General features: G+C 38.0%; 1 protein-coding gene across 1 annotated transcript in view; it reads right to left on the bottom strand.

Annotated features, from left to right (window-relative positions):
- Positions 1 to 24,889, bottom strand: part of SCAMP1 (secretory carrier membrane protein 1) — a 104,304-nt gene that overhangs the window by 7,650 nt on the left and 71,765 nt on the right. The window contains exons 7-8 of the mRNA XM_058567454.1: positions 13,729 to 13,830; positions 10,998 to 11,115 (exon numbers count right to left, since the gene is read on the bottom strand). Of these exons, the coding sequence (XP_058423437.1) occupies positions 10,998 to 11,115; positions 13,729 to 13,830 (220 nt within the window). The remainder of the gene's footprint in view (positions 1 to 10,997; positions 11,116 to 13,728; positions 13,831 to 24,889) is intronic.

The following is a 24,889-nucleotide window of genomic DNA, read 5'->3' as shown; positions in this document are numbered from 1 at the left end:
TTATACCCCTAAAAGACATAGCAACTTGTGGTAGAAATCACTGAGTAATTATTTCTTTATTTGCTAGGGATTAAACAAATGGCCCCAAATTATCCTTATTATTAAAGAAAAAGTTACCAAATAAGGGCAAAATTGCTGTAGCAGACTATAGCTGTGTTACAGACTATAGCTGTGTTACAAAGTAAAATGCTTAGTTTGCAATTGCCTCAGAGTTTAACTGTTTTAAAAGTGAACATACTACTTCATACCTACTAGGACGGCTATAATAAGAAAAATGGAAAATAACAAGTATTGGCGAGGATGTGGAGAAACTGGAACCCTTGTACATCGCTGGCAGAAATGTAAAAGAGTGCAGCCACTACAGAAAATAGTTTGGTGGTTCCTCAAAAAGTTAAACATAGAATTACCAAATCAGGGTGACGTCAGCATCATGGCAGAGTGAGCTTTCCCGTGAATTCTTCCCCCGACAAGATACAACAAAAGCAACAGTCACAGACCAACAACGGAATCCCAGACAGTGAAAACCTAGAGCGGATGGATCCACACTGCCACACATCTGAGAGCGGAACGTGCTGGGCCCCTGGAGGAAGTGGGGAGAGGTAAGGAGAACACCGCTCCCTCCCCATCAGATCAGCGATCCTGTCTGCACGGCTCCCAGGGAGGGGGGAGGGGCTGCCCTCGGCGGGGAAACCGTGGCTCTTCGGACTCTCTCAGCCAGTGGGAAACTCCCGCACAGAGGACTCAGAGGAGCCACAGGGCTACCATCAACATCTGAGCACCCCAGAGAGCGGATAAAGAGGGGCAAACGAGAAGCCTCCCACGTCAGGGACCCAGAGGGCAAAAGAGAGAGCTCCCCCCTCCCCGCAACCCGGAGTCTGCAGCTCAACCGACCAGACCAGACCAAGCGATCCGCGGCAGACCTGATGAAACGACTGGACCCGTGGATCGCAGCCGGGGGGGGGGGGGGGGGGACACAAAACAAAACTGCGGATTGCAGCAGAAAAACCCGGGCAGAGCACAGGGGGCTTAGACTACACAGCCCTTTACCAACAGACAGTGGCGGCAGGTGGAAATTGCAACCAGAGACTTCCAGGATGAGGAAAAACAAAACCAACACAGGAACCACAATGCAAAAATATATCAAATCACCAGACCAGAAACAAAATGACAAGCACCCAGAAATCAACCCCGAAGACACAGAAATCCATAAACTAAATGACAGAGATTTCAAAATAGCTATCATAAAAACACTCAACGAAATACGAGACAACACAGACAATTAAATGAGATTAGGAGTTTCTTCACAAAAGAGATTGAAATCATAAAGAAAAACCAATCAGTGCTGATGGAGATGAAGAACACAATGGAGGAGATAAAGGAGAATCTGGAATCTTTAAAGAACAGAGCTGACAATATGGAGGAAAGAATTAGTACTTTAGAGGATAGGAATACAGATATACTCCAGATGGAAGAAGAGAGAGAACTAAGACTAAAAAGAAATGAAGAAAGACTCGGAGAAATATCTGACTCTATTAGAAAATGTAACATAAGAATTATAGGTATTCCTGAGGGAGAGGAGAGGGAAAGAGGAACAGAGAGCCTATTCAAAGAAATAATAGCTGAAAATTTCCCAAATCTGGGGAAGGAGCAGGAAATACCAGTAAGCGAAGCCAACAGGACACCTATATATATTAACAGACAAAGGCCTTCACCACGACACCTAGTGGTAAGGCTAGCCAGGGTCAACGACAAAGAAACAACATTAAGGGCAGCTAGACAAAAACAAAAAATAACGTACAAAGGAACTCCCATCAGGCTCTCAGCGGATTTCTCAACAGAAACTTTTCAGGCTAGAAGAGACTGGAATGATATATTCAAAATACTGAAAGACAAAAACTTTCAGCCAAGAATACTCTATCCAGCAAAAATATCCTTCAAATATGATGGAGAAATAGTAACTCTCCCAGATAAACAAAAGCTAAGGGAGTTCATGGCCACGAGACCCCCACTACAAGAAATACTCAAGAAGGCCCTCAGACCTGAAAAAAAGAAGAGAAAGGGAACACAAAGCTTGGAGGAAGGAGAAAAGTAGGTAGACAAAATCAGAGAAAAAGTAGATCTTTACCGGAATAAGTTAGCAACCACTTAAATACTAAACTCAAAGATCAAAGGAAGAAATTCACAAAAATAAATTTAACCTCATCACTGTAAACACACAGCCACAACACAAGATAGAATAAGGTATAACAAGAACAACTTAGAAGGGGAAGAGGAAAGTGACTGAATTGACTTAGTATAAGGAAATAGGAGGCCATCAGATAATGGACTATCTCATACACAAGATTTTTTGCCCAAACCTAAAGGTAACCACTAAACAAATAATCAAAGCAAAACCACATATGATAAACAAAGAGAAAACTAGAAGAATCCTAAGACAGAACAACCAAACTGAATTGGCAGTCCAAAACAAATGGGACAAGAAACAAAGGAAATGTAAAAGAACCAGAAAATAAGTGACAAAACAGCAACATTAAGCCCTCATAGTGAACATGATGTAATCTATGCAGAAATAGAAGTACAATGATGTACACCTGAAATTTTTACAATGTTATAAACCAATGTTACTGCAATAAAAAATTAAAAAAAAAAAAAAGCCCTCATATATCAATAATTACCCTAAATGTAAATGGATTGAACTCTCCAATCAAAAGATACAGAGTGGCAGGATGGATTAAAAAGCAAGACCCAACAATATGCTGCCTTCAGGAAACACATCTTAGCACTAAAGACAAGCACAGGCTCAGAGTGAAAGGATGGAAGACAATACTCCAAGTTAATGGCAAACAAAAGAAAGCAGGTGTTGCCATACTCATATCAGACAAAGTAGACTTCAAGATAGAATTACCAAATCAGCACCAAGCAATTCTACTCCTAGATATATACCCAAAAGAGTTGAAAGCAGAGACTCAAACAGATACTTGTACACCAACATTCATAGTAGCATTATTCACAACCCAAGTGTCCATCAACAGATTAATAAACACAATGTAGTATATACATAGAGTGGAATATTACTCAGTCATAAAAAGAATTGAATTCTGATACATGCTACAACTTGGATGAACCTTGAAAACTTTATGCTAAGTGAAATAAGCCAGACACAAAAAGAAAATATTGTATGATTCCACTTACATGAAATATCAAGAATAGGCAAATTCCTTGAGAGAGAAAGTAGATTACAGATTACCAGGGGCTGGTAGGAAATGGAGAATTATTGCTTAATGACTGCAAAGTTTCTGTATGGGGTGATGAAAAAGTTTTGGAAATAGCCTGTGGTAATGGTTATGCAACATGGTGAATGTAATTAATGCCACTGAATTGAACACTTAAAATGATTAACATGGCAAATTTTGTTACATATATTTTGCCACAATTTTTAAAAATTAATAATGTAATATGCCAAAAACCACTGAATTGTACACTTGAAATGGGTAAACTGTATGATGTGTGAATTATATAGCTCAATAAACCTGTTAAAATATACATATAAAGATGATTTAAATGAAAATACCATATGCACAGCATTACAATACTAGCAGCTCTACCAAATTTGAAGATGCCTAAGTAAAGATAATTCACAATAATTTAGTTACTAGATTTAAGATCTATTAAGTAACTAGCCTAGAACTTAGAGAAAAGGATAACAAAATAAAAACTGTGGACAGTCCAAAAAAACAAGTGAACATACTAAGGATGCCAACTGAGGACAGGATATAAACACCCTGCAGAGTGCCAGTTCTTCTAGGGATTCCAAAGTATGACTGCACCTGCTCTGTGTCCCCTAGATGAAGCCAGCAAGCGTGCGGACCAGCACTTTAATAGGCAATGTGAATCATCTGAAATGGATTCCTAATCAAGAAAGAGTATAACACTGGATGATTCAGAGAGAGAGAAGCAGCATGCCTGTTTGTGACTATAGAAAAGCAGTACAGTAAAATTATCAGCATTCTGTCCTAGATCCAAAATAAAGCAAAAAAAATCCAAAAAACAAAAATAGGGGTAAATGATAATAATGCTTTCGAAGAAAGTGCAAGTCACTTTTAATCTAAGAAGACTATCACTTTATATATAATAAGATATCGTGACAAAACCTTTACTGTAAAACAATTTAATAAATGAGATGTCATTATTCTGGATCATATAGCCAAATTCTGTACTCGCACACAAAATAAAAGAGTATTTGCAGAATAGGTATTTTGGTATATAAAAAAATTTTAAAGCACCTGGGGAAACTTTTTTTTTTTTTTGTGAGGAAGATCAGCCCTGTGCTAACATCTGCCAATCGTCCTCCTTTTTTGCTGAGGAAGACTGGCCCTGGGCTAACATCTGTGCCCATCTTCCTCTACTTTATATGGGACACCGCCACAGCATGGCCTGACAAGCAGTGCGTCAGTGCGCACCCGGGATCCGAACCGGCGAACCCGGGCCGACGCAGCGGAGCTCGTGCACTCAACCGCTTGCGCCACCGGGCCAGCCCAGGAAACTTTTTTAATAAAGTGAAAACTTTTTTCTAAAATTCTTTTGAAATGCAAAAATCACTATTAATAACTTTTATTAACATGGTCCCAAAAGTCTTTGAACAATTTTTTAAAATTTCATGAAAAAACAATCATTCAAAACTAGGTCCCAGAGAGAGGTGAATTATGTATTATCTATTTATTGCTTCCATACTAATTCTTATACCAATTAAAAGAAGGGGGATATTTTGGATTCCACTGATATCTAGTCTCCTTTGACTCATTTATTATTTGACCCATTTATATAATACCTCCCCCTTAGCCCAAAACTATTATTCCATTCTTTCTAATAGTTTACTATAGAAAGGAGACCTTTTAAAAAAATACCATTTAGAAATAATCTAAGAGAAAATTTACAAAATCTATCTGTGAAAGGTAAGGAGGTACAAGAGACATATTCTTGCATTTCAATTATTTTTAATTGGGATTATAAAATGACACTATGGGGGAAACAGAGATACCATGGTGTTCATATGGGGCACATTACACCAATGATTACCTACTGCAACTGTGCCAGACTTCAGAACGCCAACAAAATTCCCAAAATTGTATTCGTTGTAATTGAAATAAATATATACCACAAAGCACGTTTACCTGGGGCTGGAGACACAAAACAACCTAGTAAAACACAATTCTAGAGCCAAAATAGCATCCACAGATTTTTAGAGGGCATTAACTGTTTATGAAGAGCCTGACCCCTAGTGGTTATAAACTATGGCTACATACCCACAAAGATTTTTTTTTTTAAACAGCCAGTTTTGACAACGTGTGGAAAAGAAAAAAGAAAAATCAGGTGTTTCTATTGGGTCTCAATTTCTATCAAAGTAAGAGAAATCCTTGCCATTACAAATATGAAAGCTGACTCAAATTATATTTTAGCTTATATTATCCCCATTTATTGTCTTCATAAAGCCATACAGAAAATCACCTCATCTAAATTCCTTATTTCACAGATAAAGAATAAGAGATTCAGAGAAGTTTAGGGACATCTATAGCACCAAAAGGCAGTAAGCACATATAGAAAGAGGTAACTGGAGTTGCTTTAACTGTGAGGTAAGAACGGGTCACCCAGAAGAGCAGAGTAGCGGCACGACTCCCCCCGCGATCCTCCTCTCCGGGAGGCAGTGATCTCTCTCCTGAGTGCCTGGCACACAATGAGCACAGCTCTAAAACTTGTCCTTTCATGGGCTGGATCCTGAAGAAGTGTGTACCTGGGAGAAACCCCGCAGGACAGAGACTTCGCAGCACTGCACACAGCCGTCCCTCACCCCGCGGCTGCAGAACGAGCACGGCCTCCACACTCCGCCTCTGTTCACCGTCTGTGCCGCATCCTCCGCCACCCGCCCCACTGCTGGCTACAATTCTCTCCACATTCCTCCCTCAGGAGATTCTTAAGTGTCGGAGTGTTCTACCCTAGGCCCTCTTCTCACTCCACAGCCACTTGGTAGGTTTCGCTGACATCAAGTTCCTAAGCCTACAAATCCAGCCTAAAGCTCTTTCCTTTGCTCCCAACTTACATATCCAAAGCCTACCAAGTGCCCTACCAGTACTTTGAACTCTCTGCATTCAAAGTTGAAAACATCTTGATGCCCAAATCTGCTCTTCTTCCTGTACTCTCTTGCTGGAGTTTTTTTTAGATGGCCTACCATCTAAAAGCCTGGGTGTCATCCTTGAGTATTCCTTCATCTCCCATGTCCAGGCTCCAGTCTAACCAATCGCTACCTGCTCATCGTCCCTGCACTATAGTTACACACTGCTACTTCCTCAGTTCAGGCCATCACCACTACCACCCAGCTTCCTAGCTTGTCTCCCCATCTTCATTTCTCTAAGTACCACATCCCTGGCCCACAAATCCCAACTCTATTCCAGAATAGTCTTTCTAAAGCTCAAATCAAATCAATTCAGTTACTCTCCTCTTTAAACCTCTTCTATGGCTCACCACCACTCTTCAGAGAAGATCTAAACTTCTTTAACAAGATTTCCTAGTTTACAAGACCCGGCAGGATATAACTACATTTGTGTGTTCGGCCTCATCTTTCCCTGTCCTCCACCACCAATAGCCCACATTTCTCCCTGTCTGACTCATGCACCAAATTTATGTCCCATCCATTCTGAGTTACTTTCAACTCCCTGAATATGCCGTGCTATTTCGTGCAACTAGATATGAACGTGGTTTCCCTGCTATCTGGTACCTACTTATCCTCTCCCTTCCCCCTCATCCCTTTACTTAGATAACTCCTGTTCATCATGATGTCTCAGCCAACGCAATACTTAAAAAGACCTCACTACTTATAAAGATCTCCAAAACGTGGTTAGGTGTCCCTTCTGTGTGCTTGCTATACTTGGCCCTATAATGACCACTAAACCACTGGATTGTGGTACTCATTCATTTGTTTCCCTTCCACACCAAAATGTGAGCTCCTTGAGCTCATATATAGTGCAGTACCTGGCACATAATGCATGTTCATAAATGGTATTTAACAAATGAAGGGAACCTGCAACATACCACAAAACCCTCTACTATACTCTACATTTATTACATTTCTAGTTTTATAAAGCACCCCCAATGATACATCTGTAATAATGAAAGAATTGTCGGGGCCTGGACCAGTGGCACAAGCGGTTAAGTGCGTGCGCTCTGCTGCGGTGGCCCGGGGTTCGCCAGTTCGGATCCCAGGCTCGCACCAACGCACCGCTTATCAAGCCATGCTGTGGCGGCGTCCCATGTAAAGTAGAGGAAGATGGGCATGGACGTTAGCCCAGGGCCAGTCTTCCTCAGCAAAAAAAGAGGAGGATTGGTATCGGATGTTAGCTCAGGGCTGGTCTTCCTCACAAGAAAAAAAAAGAGAATTGTCCAAAGAGATATTGTAATGGTCTGGTTTATTTGGCTAGGCTACAGCTTCCAGGTAACAATCACACACTAATCTAGGTGTTGCTGTGAAGCTATTCTGTACATGTGATTAGCATCTATGATACGCTGACTTTAAGAAAAGGAGAGTATGATCTGGGTAGGCCTAATCCAATTAGTTGAAAGGCCTTAAGAACAGAACTGAGGTTTCCCTGAGGAAGAGGCAATCCCACCTGTAGGAAAGCTTCTGCTTGAGAGTTGCCACCCCTTCCTGACAGCCAGCCCCACAACCACATAAGCCAATTCCTTTTAATAAATCTGCTCATTCCGTTCTGTTTCTCTGATGAAACACTGACTGATGTATGCACCTACTAAACCAGACCCTGAATATAAAATGATAAAGGGATCAAGAAGACCAGAAAAGAAAAGTAGTTTTAGTTGAGGAGGCCCTGTGCTATGCAATTTACATTCACTGCTTCATTTAATCCTCACACCAACTCTATGAAAGCATTTATTATTCCCATCCCTTCATTTATTCAACAAATATTTGAGTGCCTATCACATACCAATCACTGCCAGCCAGTCACTGTTCCAGATGTGAGGAATACGACCTGCAAGCACAGAGACTGGTTCCCTGCTCTCACGGAGCTTAGGGACGGTGAGGACACTAAACCTGAGTGGTGACAGAAGCCTGCCTCGGTTCACACAGCTGTGAGTGAGGGCGCCAGAATGTCAACCTGAGTGCATTTTCCAAAGCTCTTGTTCTTCTCATTTAAATCTAATGCTAAAAGACACGCTCACCCTGGAGGAGCTTAACAAGCTGGCTACCCAGAGTATGCGCACTATAAGGTCTATAAAGTGGCTTGTGCCCAGGTCCCACAGTGAGTAATACAGAGAGCAAATTCTCCAAGAAATTAGAGGATGACATAATCCCTAAGACATGGGGTAATGAGAAAGATTCTATGGAAGAGGCAGGAAGATTTGAGCTGGGTCTTGAAAGAACACTCGTAGGTCTTCAACTGGCAGAGTAGATGAAGCGACCCAGGGGTTAAGAAGCATAACATGAACAAAAACTGGGGCAAAGCAACGCACATGATGTATTTAAAGAAACCGAGCAGTACAGTCTGACTAGAGTAGAAAGTCTGGATCCGGGAGTTGTGAAAGGTCACCACCAGCCCTACTTCCTACAGCCACCACAATCCCATTCCCCAACCCCAAGTCCATTGCAAAATCTTCAGAGTGCTAGGTTTGTTTGGGGTTTTTTTAGGTTAATAGAGTAGCTATACATAAAATGGAGTAAAGGAAGTGGGGGCGGGGTGTAAGTGACCCGCAAAAAAATTTCTGGATTAGCTGAGGTTGGGAATGGAAAGGAAGAGAAAGATGGAAAAGATACTAAGAAAGGATCTGGGAAATTGACTACAAAAGTCATGTAAGCACTGACAGAAGCAGAGTGTGAGTGTGACATGTTAAATAGGATCACATGAGAAAGTACTGACACCACCTCATGTATCGTAGGTACTTAATAAATGTTTCTTTTTTTAAAACAGCTTCCTTGAGGTAAAATTTATATACCATACAATTTACCCTTTTAAAGTATACAATTCAATGGTTTTCAGTATATTCGTAGTGTTGTGAATATATCATCTATACAACCTAATGTTAGAACATTTTCATCACTCCAAACAGAAATTCTATAACCAGTAGCAGTTGCTCTCCACCCCACCCCCACCTCACTAATCTACTTTCTGTTTCTGTAGATTTGCCTATTTTGGACAGTTCATACAAATGGAATCATACAATATGTGGTCTAAATAAATGTTCCTTGAACATGAATCAGAACTTCTGGAAGGAGAACTAGTTCTGAGAAAAAAACGAGTTTATGATGCATTACTGTGAGACGATGACACAAATCAACTGGAGATATAACCCGTCTCCTGAATATGCAACCAAATGTTTATGCAGAGCAGTGTGTCTTCCAACCTAAAGATTCTAGGTCACACAGGGAGAGAAAAAACTGAAACAATAAGGGAGGTTGGGATTCCCAAGGAAAAAGACTGTACAGCAGCAAGAGCAGAGAGCTGACTGCATCTAAGAAGACCTTTACTTATGAGCTTGACAAAGAAACAGAGAAAGAACAGCCTCAGAGGCAGGAGAGTCAGAGCACAATGGCAAAGACTGAGGGAGAGGGGCCGCCTGTTGTGTAGAAGGCTGCAGAGCTTGAGGAGGAGGAAAACCGAGAAAAGGTGGTAAGAGTTAACTAATAACGTTAGAAAGCTGAGTTTCAATAGTAGGTGTGTATAGTTCAGAAAAGAAGTAAAAGCTTTTAAGAGAGAAAACGAGTAGCAAAATATGGACAGAAAGAATAGAGCCTAGCCTTCATCAAGTTTTGAGAAGGCTAAAGGGCAAATGTACAAGTAAAATATTTCAAGAGTGCAAAGTGTTCTTAAATATAAGGTACAATTATTTCTACACATTTCTTGTACATATTCTCAAGTTACTGAACGGTAAAAAAGTCATTAAAAAATGTTGTAAGAACCTATTCTCTTTAAAAGTGAGACCCACCAAAAAGTCTTTTTCATTTTAAAACATAGGTGTTATTCCCAGGGTTTCTATATCACATTTGAACACATGTAGAATACCAAAAATATATATCGAAGGCACAATAAAACTTTATCTAAACAAATAAAAACATTGATTTCTCTCCTATCCTATGTAACAATTTTTTAAATTTTTTTTGTGAGGAAGATCAGCCCTGAGCTAATATCCGTGCTAATCCTCCTCTTTTTGCTGAGGAAGACCCGCTCTGAGCTAACATCTATTGCCAATCCTCCTCCCTTTTTTTTTTCCCCAAAGCCCCAGTAGATAGTTGTATGTCATAGTTGCAGATCCTTCTAGTTGCCGTATGTGGGACGTGGCCTCAGCATGGCCGGAGAAGCGGTGTGTTGGTGCGTGCCTGGGATCCGAACCCGGGCCGCCAGTAGCAGAGCGCGTGCACTTAACCGCTAAGCCATGGGGCCGGCCCTGTAACAATTTTTTAAGGCTATGAAAACAGCCCTGGGAATTCCACAGGAAGAAGTACAGCTAAGACAACTGAGCAGTCACTGTAACAAAATTCATGTCATAAGCCAGCGTGAACTTGTCACCAGCTCACTTTATACTCTTAAATAATCTCACATCTTTAAGTTTTAAGTACAAATAAAATGCTCTTATCACACAATAGTTTTACTTCTATTTATTAATCAGGCTAATATGCTTCATATTCAAAAAAAGAAATCAGAATATATTTTTTAAAAATCCAAATTTAAAAAATGAGGTTGACTTCAATTCATGACAGAAGCCTTCAATTAACAGGATTTCAAAATATTTCCTTTTTGCAGGAAGTTAAAAATGTGTACAATTTTCTAAAATATATCTACGTATAACTTTTAATTGTGAAAAGTAATCCTTAGAAAACTTGCACAAGAACAACAACAAAATGAGCTGAGGTTACACTGAATTAAAAACAAAATGGGAAAATGAGAACTGAACATCAGGTTCACCATAAAAATTGACAGACATAAAACTTCACTTACCTTTTTAAACATAACTAGTGAGATGACGGCTGAAGCTGTGAAAAGGGCTGCTATGATTATCATCATGATCCCAATAGGAATACTTTGGTTGAGACCAGTAAGGGATGAAATCCAACCACTATGAAGTAATAAAATGAAAAATGTAATTAGGCAACTAAGTCAACAAACATTTAAGGAAAAATCATGTAACGAACACATATTCAACACTTACGAGCCAGGCAATGTTCAAGTTCTATATTATATGTATTAACTCACTTAATTCTTACAACAACCCCATAAGACAGATGTTGTTTTTAACTTCGATTTTACAGATGAGGAACTGAGTCACAGAGATATTAAGTAACTTGCCCAAGGTCACACAGCTAATAAATGGCATAGCCTGAATTCAAACCCAAACACGGAACTCCAGAGCCTTAAGTGTGTACCACAAGAGTTTACATTTTTTAAGCCTATGAGTTTATTACTTTTTTTAAAGTTCATTATAAGTTCTGCAAGAAAATATTTGCAAGCCATATATCCAACACAGGGTTAGCATTCAGAATATATAAAGAACTTTCAAACTCTACAGTGAAAAAAAAAAAAAAGAAATCAATCAGAAAATGGGCAAAAGACATGAAAAGACATTTCACCAAGAGGATACAAAGACGGCAAATAAGCACATGAAAAGATGTGCAACATCATGAGTCATTAGGGAAATGCAAATTAAAACTTCACTGAGATATCACTACACATCCATCAGAATGGCTAGAACAAAAAACAGTGACAACACCAAATGCTGGTGAGGATGTGGAGGCTGAATCACTCATACATTGGTGGTAGGAATGTAAAATGGTACAGCCATTCTGGGAAACAGTCTGTCAGTGTCTGAAAAAACACTAAACATGCAACTTCCATATGAGCCAACAATTACACCCTTGGGAATTTACCACAGAGAAATGGAAACTTATGTTCACACAAAAACCTGTTCACAAATGTTCAGAGTGGCTTTATTCATAACAGGCCAAAACTAGACACAATCTGGAGTCCTTCAACTAGTGAATGGTTAAACAAACTGTGGTACATCCATACCATAGAATACTACTTAGGAATAAAAAGGAACTACTGATACACACAACAACCTGGATGAATCTCCACAGATTTATGCTGGGTGAAAAAGTCAAAGGTTACATACTCTATGATTCCATTTATATAAGATGCTTAAAATGACAAAATAACAATTGACGAACAGATTAGTGACTGCTGGAGTTAAGGACAGAGTTGGGGCAGGAGAGAAGTGAATGTGGCTATAAAAAGGCAATCTGAGGGACACTTTGGTGATGGAAATGTTCTGTATCTTGACTGTATCGATGTCAAGATCCCATAGCCTTGCAAGACATTACCATTGGGGAAAACTGGGTAAAAGGTAGGATCTGGGAAAACTAGGATCTCTCTGCATTATTTCCTGTAACTGTATGTGAATCTGCAATTATCTCAAAATAAACAGTTTAAATTTAAAAATCTGCTGAATTACATGAGGTCTATCTTAAAACAGCTCATCCTGTATGCACCCTCACCAGCAGATTCCTGTGCTATTTAGTCACTACACATGGTGTTATGCTCAATTTTAGTACTTTTTTCTCAGTTTGTGCTAAAAAAGCAAAAGAAATTACTTCAATTTCATAAGAATAAAAAACTTGTGCTGTTAACATAAGCATTGTATTGTTTTAATTAAACATTTAAAACATTTCCTTTTCTTCAAATGCCAAAGACTAAACACTATTTAAAGTAATGATGCTTTTTCCTATAACTGATTTAAAATATGTATATAAATTCTCTGCATGTACATTATAGGAGATCTGCAAAGCTCAAAGTTGTCTGATTGCCAGTCACTACTCTGATTCAATAGTAGCACACAAATTTAACTCCTCAATACACTTTAGTAACATGCTCATTTTAGTTTATGTACACAGTGCAGCCAAGCTGCCCTGTGCGTGGTTTTAGCTTACAAGAATTCAACCCTATGCAATGCAGTCATAAGGGAAAAAGAGAGGGAGGGACGATTTTAGAGACGTGTACTCTTCCGCCTACCGCTTCATTCAAGGAACGTTTGCTCCAGAGTGCATGAAGACAGAGAGAAATCTGCTGTTACTTCCTAGCCTGGGTCCAAACAGTCTTGGCTTCTGAGGGTCCCCCAGTGAGTGAGCACGTTGCCAGGCTGAGAATGCTTCTATTATTTAATGACACACATAAATATGTGTATGCAGTGATTCCAATTTTCAAAGACATGTGTCCATGTGCATGTGTGTGTATATGTGTGATGTATATGAAAATATATGTTTGTATACCTAAAATAGAGCTTTACACATAATAGGCACCCTTTTCCTTAATTAATTTCCTTAATTAATCCTTGAATTTCTTTCTTTTCTCTCCTTTTGCAATCCTTAGCCCTCCTGTCTATCTGACCACTCCTCAGACTCCTTTTCACTCTTCCTCTTAATGCCCGTTATACACATGTACATTTTACTTAAACTAGATATAAAAAGTTGTTTTTAAAAATGGGAACATAATTTTCAAATAGAATGGTTTGTCCAAAGGTTATACCTTCGAAAATTTTTAAACTGAAGTTTTTCACTTTTGCTAAAAAATTTTCTAATCTGGCTTTTATATGTTAACTATTTTTAGGAAGTGAAAAATTACATAAAGATACTAGATGAACAGATTAAAACTAAAGGAACTGAAGTAAATGACTTACCAGTTGCCCCAGTTGTGAAATCCTGCAGCCTGGAGCACGTGCACAGCAAACTGACAAATATAAACGAAGAAGAACACAAAGAACCTGAATGAACTGTCGCTCCTTTTTAAAAAAAAAAAAGGGAGGGGGAGGAGAAAGGAAAAATGTCATTTTTCTCAATACCTTTACATTCGCATGCAGACTGACTCTCAAATATTAAAAAATAAAAATATTTTTAAAAATACCAGTGGCAACTACATGAGGCTTCAAATTAAAATAATAATGCAATAATGTATGTGAACTCTTTATCCCAATACTAGATGATGATATTGTTATTCCAACTTGACTTTGTCCTTTCAATTTCCAACTGCACTACAAAATATCTTGACAGAGAAATTTATTTTTTTGTCTTTTATTTTTTATTAGCTTCATTGAATAATTAACATACAACAAACTGCAAATAGTTAAAATATACAATTCTATAAGGTTTGACACATGTATATAGCCATGAACCTTCTCCAATCAAAACAGTGAACATATCCCAAAAGCTTCCTTGTGTACCTGAGGATCGCCCCCACCCCACCCACTGCTTTCTATCCCTATAGTTTTCAAATTTTAGAGTTTTTATGGAAATGAGATCATACAGAATATACTTTTTTCTTATCTGCCTTCTTTCACTTAGCACAACTATTTTGTTATTCACTCACGCTGTTGCATGTATCAAAAGTCCATTCCTTTTCATTGCTGAGTAGTATTGCACTGTATAGATCTATCCTACAGTTTATTCATTCACCTGTTGACAGACATTTAAGTTTTTTACTGTAATGAATAAAGCTGCTACGAACATTCATGTATACGCCTTTGTATGAACACATATTTTCTTTTCTCTTGGGTAATTACCCAGAAGTGGAATGTCTAGAACACATGATAGGTCTATGTTTAACTTTTCCAAAGGGGTTATTCCTTTATAGTCCCATTGGCATTGTGTGAGCATTCCAGTTCCTCCACAGCTCACTAACACTTCGTATGGTCAATCCTTTAAATTTTACCCATCCTAATAGGTATAGTATCTCATTTGGTTTTAATTTGCATTTTCCTAATAACTAATGTTGTCAAGCACCTTTTCATGTGCTTTTTGTCATCCATATATCTTCTTTTGTGAACTGTTAAAATCCTTTTCTGAGGTTTTTAGTTGGGTTATTTCCCTTATTGTTGAGTTTTGTGAGTTCAGACATACAAGTCCTTTACCAGATACATGCTTGGCGGGATTTTCTCTCAGTCTGCAGCTTGTCTTTTCATTCTCTTAAGGGTGTCTTCTAAAGAGCAGAAGTTTTGCTTTTTTATGAACTCCAATTTATCAATTTGTTCTTTTATGGATCTTGATTTTATCCCTGTATCTAAGAAATCTTTGCCAAAGCCAGGGACACAAAGATTGTTTCCCATTTTTCTACAGAAGTTTTATACTTTTCAATTTTACATTTATACTTTTCAATTTTACATTTAAGTCTATGTTCTTTTTGAGGTAATTTTTAAAATACAGTTTAAGGTATGGATTAAAGTTCTTTTTTTTTTCACATATAAATGTCCAATTGTTCCAGCATCATTTCTTAGAAAGACTGTCCTTTCTACATTGCTTTACCTTTGTACCTTTTAAAAATATTAGTAATCTACATACAGATGGGTTTATTTCTGGACACTCTACTCTGTTCCATTGTTCTATTTGTCTACCCATATGTCAATATCACACTATTACGATTACTGGGGTTTTCTAATAAGTCTTCAAATAAAGTAACGTTAATCTTCCAACCTTGTTGTCCTTTTTCAAAGCTGTTTCAGCTATTCCAGGCTTTTACATTTCTATATACCTTTTAGAATCACCTTGTTCATTTCTATGAAACAATCTGCTGGGATTTTTATTGGGACTGCATTGCATCTATAGATCCATTTTGAGAGAATTCATTGTAATAAAATTGAGTCTTCCAATCCATTAACAAGGTATATCTCTCCATTTGTATTTTCTACACAGATGATCACGTGCCTTTTCTTTCTTTTTCTTGCCTGTTACACTGGCCAGAACTTCCACTACAATGTTGAATAGAAGTGGTAAGAATGAACATCCTTATCTTGTTCTTGATCACAGGCAGAAAGCTTTCAGTCTTTCACCCGTTAAGTATGATGTTAGCTGTTAATTATAGTTTTTCATAGATGCCCTTTATCAAGTTGAGAAAGTTCTCTTTTATTCCAAGTTTATTGAATGTTTTTATCAAGCAAGTGATTGAGTGTTGGATTTTGTCAAATGCTTTTTCTGCATCAATTATGATCATACGGTTCTTCTTTTTTTTTTTTGTGAGGAAGATCAGCCCTGAGCTAACACCCATGCTAATCCTCCTTTTTTTTTTGCTGAGGAAGATCGGCTCTGCACTAACATCTATTGCCAATCCTCCTCCTTTTTTTCCCCCAAAGCCCCAGTAGATAGTTGTATGTCATAGTTGCACATCCTTCTAGTTGCTGTATGTGGGACGCGGCCTCAGCATGGCCGGAGAAGCGGTGCGTAGGTGCACGCCCGGGATCCAAACCCGGGCCGTCAGTAGCAGAGCGCGCGCACTTAACCGCTAAGCCACGGGGGGGGGCTGGCCCCAAACCGTCCCAGCTTTAGCCTTCTGGAATCTGTTTGCTCAAGCACTTGATCCACGCTCATCTTGTGTTCTCCCCATCCCAGCTCTAGAATCAGCCATTTCTCCAAGTGCAAACAAGCAGACTTTAATGGTTCATGAATGTTTTCTATATCAGTCAAATTTAAATCAAATGGTTCTACCTTTTATAGTAATTCTATTAGTAATACATTACACCAAAGTTGGTATTACTTAATAACCATAAAACTTGGAAAAATTACCAACAAAAAACACACAAGCAACGTCAACAAAGTCCACAATATAAAATGCTATTTTTATTAATACCAATAGAAACCTCATGTATGCTTCATCCCCCCAAGCTCTCTAGGTAAACAAACATCACTTTTAATAATTAATGCTTTTTTATTCTTTTGAAGTAGATACATCTAAAATAAATTTCTATTTCCCTGTCCCTTTGGTAGAGAATGAAGACTATAACTTAATATTTTCTTTTTTCTTGTTAAAGTTTTTACTTTATTATCTGTGTACCAAGAAACCAGAATATCAAAATGGTTAAAATTATATATGTAATATATACTCTGAATAAGGTCTTCATACATAGAATAATGTCTAAAGGCTTCACAACAGCTATTTCAGTCACCTAAGAGGGATCTTTCTACTTAGTTCCAAATTCACAGACATATTCTAGAAGCTGAAACTGCCTAATAACCTCTAGTTAAGAAATCTATTAGAAGATACAGAATATGTTTTAAAAATTAAGCAGTCCTACTAAAAAGAAAATATTTCTAAAATATTGCTTTCAAGTATAAATGGGGGCATGTTAAAATTGGTTCACCTTCCTCTTTTATATTTACAGTTAATACATATAAATGTACAGTTCGTACTAAATTGATGACATGGAAATCTCAAAGTCTTTGAAACCCATTCTACTTTCACCCTTCCGGCAGGCTAAATCTCTTTCTTAATAGACCTCGTCTGCCTTATCTGATTAACCAAATTTTCTGTTTCTGGATAAGGAGACAGTAAAATTCATTTCACTGTACACTTACCATTACATTACTAATATATTACATTTATAATATAAATGATTATTTTAAAGCACTTCAAATTTCTCTGAGATATAAACTCCGTATATCAGCACTTACTTAACTCTCTGGTCTCTTCCCTCCAAGAGTGCACAAATCTTCCTCTATCTAATCTGTCCAAATTATTAGAAATGAAAAATCAGTCAAATTCAATTTTAAAAAGGTTGCCTTGTTTTTAACTAGATAAGTAGGCACTGAAAATACAGTTCTTTATATCAAAATGATATAAAAAAAGTGAATCTGACTCTCGTGAAAACAACTGACAATATGAGGTTGCGTATCCCCTACCAAAAGCTTAAAATTTACTGAAGACTTATATGCAAAAAACTGAGCTAGGCACAGCGCTAAAATGTATACTAAGTATAAATAACTTCCCATATACTAAAGAGTGGAAAACTCTGTAAAGTGTAAATTAACAAACTTGAAGAATACAATCATCACATGAATATCAAGTTCATTTGAGATGCTTGAGGGAAGAGCCTGATAAGGCTGAGGAGCTCTGAAAGGGCTAGAAGACCCTCGGGTGGAGGGCTGTACCTGACCCAGAATCAGAAAAAATTCAGGAGAAAATACATCACCGGGGGCGTAGAAGCACTTCTATTGGCATCCAGAACCAAAGGTGCTAGGTCTTATATACAGAAAGAGATTAGAAAGCAGACTGTTTAAATAACTGAGCTTGGACATAGCCATTTTAAGCCAAAGAAGAAACAGCAGAAATACAGTTAGAAAAACACTATCAATTGATTTAAGCTAAGTGATTTTAAATTGGAATCTGCCTCAGTTTACGATAAAGTATTTATGGTATTGTGAATATTTATTCATAGTAAATCCACCTACGTAATCTATTTCCTCATCAGAATAAATAAATTAATAAATAATAAAAACCTCCTACTAGTGATCCTGGCTTTTCAGATCAAAGTCTACTGGAAAACTGAATCTCAAATAAACCAGTTGTTTTTCATTTAATATCTTCAAATAATATACTCTCAAGTTATAGCACACCTTTAGTAAAAAAGTTCTTCCCTAAATTATAATAAATTTCAGAAAATAGGTTTATATGATCTTATAAAGCTTATTTCACATTACATATCAATATCAGAGAGATTTTTGTGTGTGTGTGTGAGGAAGATCAGCCCTGAGCTAACATCCATGCCAATCCTCCTCTTTTTGCTGAGGAAGACTGGCCCTGAGCTAATACCTGTGCCTATCTTCCTCCACTCTATATGGAACACCGCCACAGTATGGCCTGACAAGCAGCGGGTCAGTGCATGCCCGGGATCCAGACCTGGCCTGCCAGCAGCAGAGTGTGCGCACTTAACCGCTATGCCACGGGGCTGGCCCGAGATATTAATTATAACTACAGTTAGAGGAAGCACGGAAGACAAGGTATTTATTTCAAAATAGCTAACAGAAATTTTACATTGAACCATGATAAGGAGACACAACTTAACTAAAATATTAAACATTTTACCTTTGGTAACTCAGCATAGTAGTTAAGAGCATGTAGCTTTAGAGACAAATTTAGGTTTGAATCTAGACTCTCCCACTTAAAGTTGTTCAACTTCAAGCAAAATCTAAGCCTAAATCTGAGATTTTCTATTTGCAAATAGGAATAAGAGTGGAATTTACTTTTATATGGATGAAATAACACATGTAAAGTGCTTAGCATGGGGGGCCGGCCTGGTGGCGCAAGCGGTTGAGTGCGCACGCTCCGCTGCAGCGGCCCAGGGTTCGCCGGTTCGGATCCCGGGTGCACACTGACACACTGCTTGTCGAGCCATGCTGTGGCGGCGTCCCATATAAAGTAGAGGAAGATGGGCACGGATGTTAGCTCAGAGCCAGTCTTCCTCAGAAAAAAGAGGAGGATTGGCATCAGACGTTAGCTCAGGGCTGATCTTCCTCACAAAAAAATAAATAAATAAATGAAGTGCTTAGCATGGGACGTGAAGGCACATAGGAAGCAATCAATAAACGTTACTTGTTGGTACCTCTATTACACTAGTCCAATACTGCACTAAAAACTGTTTTGTTCACAGCATTAATATTCTGCTTACAGAAGTGACATCTGGCTTCTGATAAGATCTTGAGAATTTCCAGGACATGGCTGGTAACTTCATTACTACTACCAGAACCAAGTCATACATGAAATTCTTGATGCTGTAAAGGCATTAGAATAAAGAGGAACCTACGAAGTACAGCTGCTTTCCTTGTCTTAGTTTCTTCAGCATGCAGAATTATCTAAAACCAGACCCATTTTCCCTCTAATAATTCTGTGCCAAAATCAATTCTTTCTCCAAGAACAGGAGTTCCATAGATAGGCTCTGAAAGGTAGCACCATGAACTCATCCAAATTGTGCATAAAATTTTGCACGTGTGTTTTTCTTAGGAAGAGGACTCAAAGATTTTAGATTCATAATTGAGTCTGTGATGTAAAAACTATTAAGAACAACTCACTAGACTAGTCTAATGAAAAAGCATAAGACAGGGCTGGAAGAGATCCTAGACTTTGCCTTCTTCCACCTGTGTTCTACCAAAAACAGAGAGGCATAATGAAAAGTTAGCATGTAATGAAATTTTAAACTTGGACAATTTTAAACCTAGACCACAACCTGGGTTCAAGCTCTGGATCCTCTATACTTAACTGACTCTATATTTTGTAATAATAGCTTACACTGTTGAACATTATGTGGCAGGGACCATGGCAAACACAAGCATTACCCATTTAATCCTTATAATACCCATGTAAGGTAGGCACTAATATTGACTCCATTTTACTGATGAATAAACAGATTTAGAGAGGTTAAGTGATCCAAATACAGAGCTGGTAACAGAAATGCTAAGACTCGTCTGTCTATCTGTAAAGCTAATGTTTTTAACCATGTGATAAAACTATCTCTAGGATATTATTTCAATTCCATCTTGTCCAAGAAAGCTAATTATCAATGAAAAAGTACCACTATCTAAATTAAATTAACCCTAAATGCCCAATGTAGTGTTTCTTATATAAGGGGATATTACATATTTTCTTTTCATTTATAATAATTTAGGTTCTTTAAAATACTCCTTTTTAAAAAGAGTCAGGGAGGATATGATAGACAAAATAGTATTTTGCAGCTAATAAGAAAATAAGGACTGAAATCTACTAAACTTTTACTTGATTAGTCAAAGATTTTCTTGAGTGACAACCAAATATTCACATTCAATTGACAGCATTCAATTGAACCTTCAATTTAGACAGCATAAACAGCTAAAGTCAGCAAGTAGTCACCACATTCAATTACCTTTGAACAACAAAACTAATTAATTTAAAGGAAAAGTCAGCATTGGTTAGTTCCTAGGTCACAATTAAACCGTTTTCAGCATATTGCACAAGGCTAGGCTCTTATAAAAACTTATGAACATATTTTTTCCTACAAATATGCTTAAAGACACTTCTTTCAACAGAGAATACCAAACAATAATACACCTAGAGTTTTGCCGCATCTAGAATATATTTTATCAGAAAGCTATTTCTGGGCCGGCCCCGTGGCTTAGCGGTTGGGTGCGCGTGGTCCACCGCTGGCAGCCCGGGTTCGGATCCCCGGCGCGCACCGGCGCACCGCTTCTCCGGCCATGCTGAGGCCGCGTCCCACATGCAGCAGCTGGAAGGCTGTGCAGCTATGACATACAACTGTCTACTGGGGTTTTGGGGGAAATAAATTAAAAAAAAAAAGTATTAGCTATTTCTCATGCCTTTTGTCTTTTGTCAGAAAGAACAGTTTAATATTCAACTCTTACTTTACAGTTCTATCATTCATACTCTAAAAGTTTTCTAACTACTTAATCTAATTTGAATTATCCTTTTTTTCCCTTAAACTCTTCCCTCAAGTATTCACATATACTTAAATTCTAAATCAACTATCTTAACTTCATATTGTAGGCTAATTTAATAAGTATGTACTGCTTCTTACTTACAGTAAAATGCCATAGGAGAAAAACAATATATCTCATGGAATATTACCCAAAACAAAAAACTTTTATTAAGTGAACTAAAAACTTTATCTCCAATATCAATTCATCTTGAATTTCTTACTAAACGGTAATGATCCTCTATTTACATTATATTAACTTCAATCACCTTCCTGTCCATCTTAGATCGTGACTTAAAGAAAAAAATATACAGGACTCTTTCCTTGTATCATCCTCTTACCATATGCAATATATATTTAGTTTCTTCTTGTTTACTAACTCTGTTTCAAAAACTAAACTCAGAACTTGCTTTCATTTGGTTAACAGCTAAAGAGCAGGCTAATATATAAGAGAAATAATTGTAAAATCATTTATATTTATTACCATAAACAATGTATATACATATGCATACTGACAAATATATTTACTTTCTTTAATATAAATTACATATGTTATATATATAACTTATATTTACTTATATACACATAAATAAATACTATATGTGTACCATTCTGCTCTGTTCTACACCTAAACTACTCTTAGCTACACCACATATAAATGTTTCTTACATATCTACTTTTGCTGTTCTATGAATAATGTTACTCAGATTATTTGTATTTCCTTTTAACATCAGGTATGTGCAAAATAACCAGCTAAGAGAACACACAAAGAATCTAGAACTGACTCATCAAAAGATATTTTAAAAACATTTGTGGGGCCAGCCCCATGGCTTAGTGGTGAAGTGTGTGCGCTCCGGTACTGGCGGCCCGGGTTCGGATCCTGGCCGCACACCGACGCACCGCTTCTCCAGCCATGCTGAGGCCGCGTCCCACATACAGAAACTAGAAGGATGTGCAACTATGACATACAACTATCTACTGGGGCTTTGGGGAAAAAAAAGGAGGAGGATTAGCAATAGATGTTAGCTCAGAGCTGGTCTTCCTCAACAAAAAGAGGAGGATTAGCATGGATGTTAGCTCAGGGCTGATCTTCCTCACAAAAAAAACAAAAAAAAACATTTGTCTCATGCGCCTTACATTATTTCTGTATTTACTGCAAACCTCAAATATTTTAACAGTGCTAAGGATTTTAAAACTCTGAAGCTAACACCTCCTTCTGCATCTCAGCTAGTCTTTAAGAGGACATCGGACAGTACTGATTTACACTGAAGTGCAAATTATGCCAGATAGCACAACAGGTTTGCCTTAAAAAGAATACTTATTGAAAGAAGTAACAATGAAATGTTAAAAGAAACATTTGTAGATGGTGAAAAGAAAAACTAAAGAGCCTTTAAAACTTCTTCAAATAAAAAAAAGGATAGTTTAAAGACCAAGGGAATAAGTCTTGTGTCTAAGAAGGAACTTTCCTGTATCTCTCAAATTAAAACCAAAAGGTAGTGGGGAAAGGCTTTTGTTTAGGATACAGATAACCGGAAAGAGCACTGCTCTCAACCCTAAAGACAAAACAAAAGCTGGATAATCTGCAAAATCACAGCTGTACTTCAACCTATCAAAGAGCAACAAGCCAACTTGAAAACTAACTCAAGAAGAGACAAGAGACTAGCACTCGTTTACCTGGAGCAGACACTGAATGACATACAAGCAGGAAACAAGAATTCAGCAAAAGCTTATAATGAATTAGTGAAGACTGAATGCTTGTTGGTTAGAGAGAGAGTACAGAACCCCCAGGAGCCAAAGACACAAGTGAGATCCAAACTCACTCACAGGCTCTGCTCCAGAGACCTCACCAGGTGGCAGGCCTCGCTCCAAGTACCATTCTGAAGGAGAGCAGCAGCAGTACCTGTCACCCCCTTAACTTCCCTCAAAACAAAAGCCTGAAGGGGAGGGCAAGGGAGGATAGCAAACACCGCTCCTCAGGGCACAGTGATAAGCCAGTGCCGCTGGGGAAAGGGCACAGGACAAAACCCTCTAACACTGGAGGAGGGACAGGAATACATCTTGGTGAAGACTACTACAGAAACCTTATAGAGAGGAGTGGCAGGATCACTGGGAAGGCGACCACGCCACTCCTGACAAACAGCCTGGCTAAGACCGAGGCTGAACCAGAACAACAAAGACAATCTTCCTCTCTTCAACCAGCCCCTCGCGCTCCCACCACTAAGCTAGCAAGCATAAAGTAACAACAACAGTGTACTCCTGGGGAAGAGCACCAGTTTGGAGGGAGTCCCTCTCCGAGGGGCAGGCACCGAGGCGAGATCTAATGGCAGAGACAGTAAGAAAATGCCTCTGGAAAACCAGGTCTCACTCTAAACATAAAGTAATGTCAAAGGAATTTGAAGTCCATGAGGTACTAAAGGCAACCACAGCAACAAAAAAAATCCAAACCTCAATCAATTCTTGACTGGACTGCTTGCACCTCTCCCCACAACACACACACAAACACACTAAAAACCTAACAATAGAAAGGGATGTCTGTTTCCATGCATGAAAGCTATTTATCTCAGTTTCTACTGTCTTCAAAAGATGTCCAGCTTTGAAAAAGAAGTTATAAGGCATAAAAAGAAACAAGGAAAAAACATACGGACAAGAGACAAAGCAATCAAAAGAAACCGAGTCAGATATAACTCAATGTTAGCACTATAAAATAAGGAATTTAAAATAACTATGATCAATACATTCAAGACTCCAGTTAAAAAGGTGAATAACATAAATGAAGAGTAGAGGAACCTCAGCATATATGTAAGCTATAGGAAATAATCAAACATATGGTAAAAATAAAAAATGTGATTACGGACTTGAAGAATACCTTTGACAAGCTCATCAACACACTCAACACAGCTGAGGGCAAACTTGAAGATAGAAATCACACACACTGAAACGCAAGGATAAAAAAAGAGTGGAGAAAAAAAGAACAGAGCATCCAAGAGCTGTGGGGCAGTATCGAACAATCTAACATACATGTAATATGAATTCCAGAAAGAGAAGAAAAAGTGGCAGAAGAATTATGTGAAGAGATAATGACTGAGAACTTTCCAAAATTAATGAAACTCCAAACGACAGATCCAAGAACATTAGCGAACACTACTGATACACACCAAAACACACACACATTCACATGTCATATTCAAAATACCCAAAACCAGAAATAAAGAAACAATTTTTAAGGCAGCGAGAGGAAAAAAAAGATGTTAAATAGAAAAGAACAAGAATAAGAATTACAGCAGACTTCTCATCAGAACCTTTGCAAGCCAGAACACATCAAAGTGATGTGTTTAACATACTGAAAGAAAGAAAAAAAAAAAACTGTGAACCCAGAATTCCATATCCAGTGAAAATATCTTTCAAAACTGAATGAAAAATAAGGACCTTTTCAGACAAAAACTATAGCACTGGTTACCAGCAGACGTGTACTAAAAGAAACACTAAAGGAAATTCTTCTGGCAAAACAGTTATAAGACAGAAACAGATCTGAACAAAATAGAAAGAGCTGAAATGGCATTAATAAAGGCAAATATAAAATTCATTTTTCCTTATTTTTTTTCTTTGTGAGGAAGAT

This window comes from Diceros bicornis, chromosome 1, assembly GCF_020826845.1.
Source record: "Diceros bicornis minor isolate mBicDic1 chromosome 1, mDicBic1.mat.cur, whole genome shotgun sequence".
Lineage (NCBI taxonomy): Eukaryota > Metazoa > Chordata > Mammalia > Perissodactyla > Rhinocerotidae > Diceros > Diceros bicornis.
Note: the sequence above shows the minus strand (reverse complement) of the source record. Positions and strands in the feature narration are given on the sequence as shown.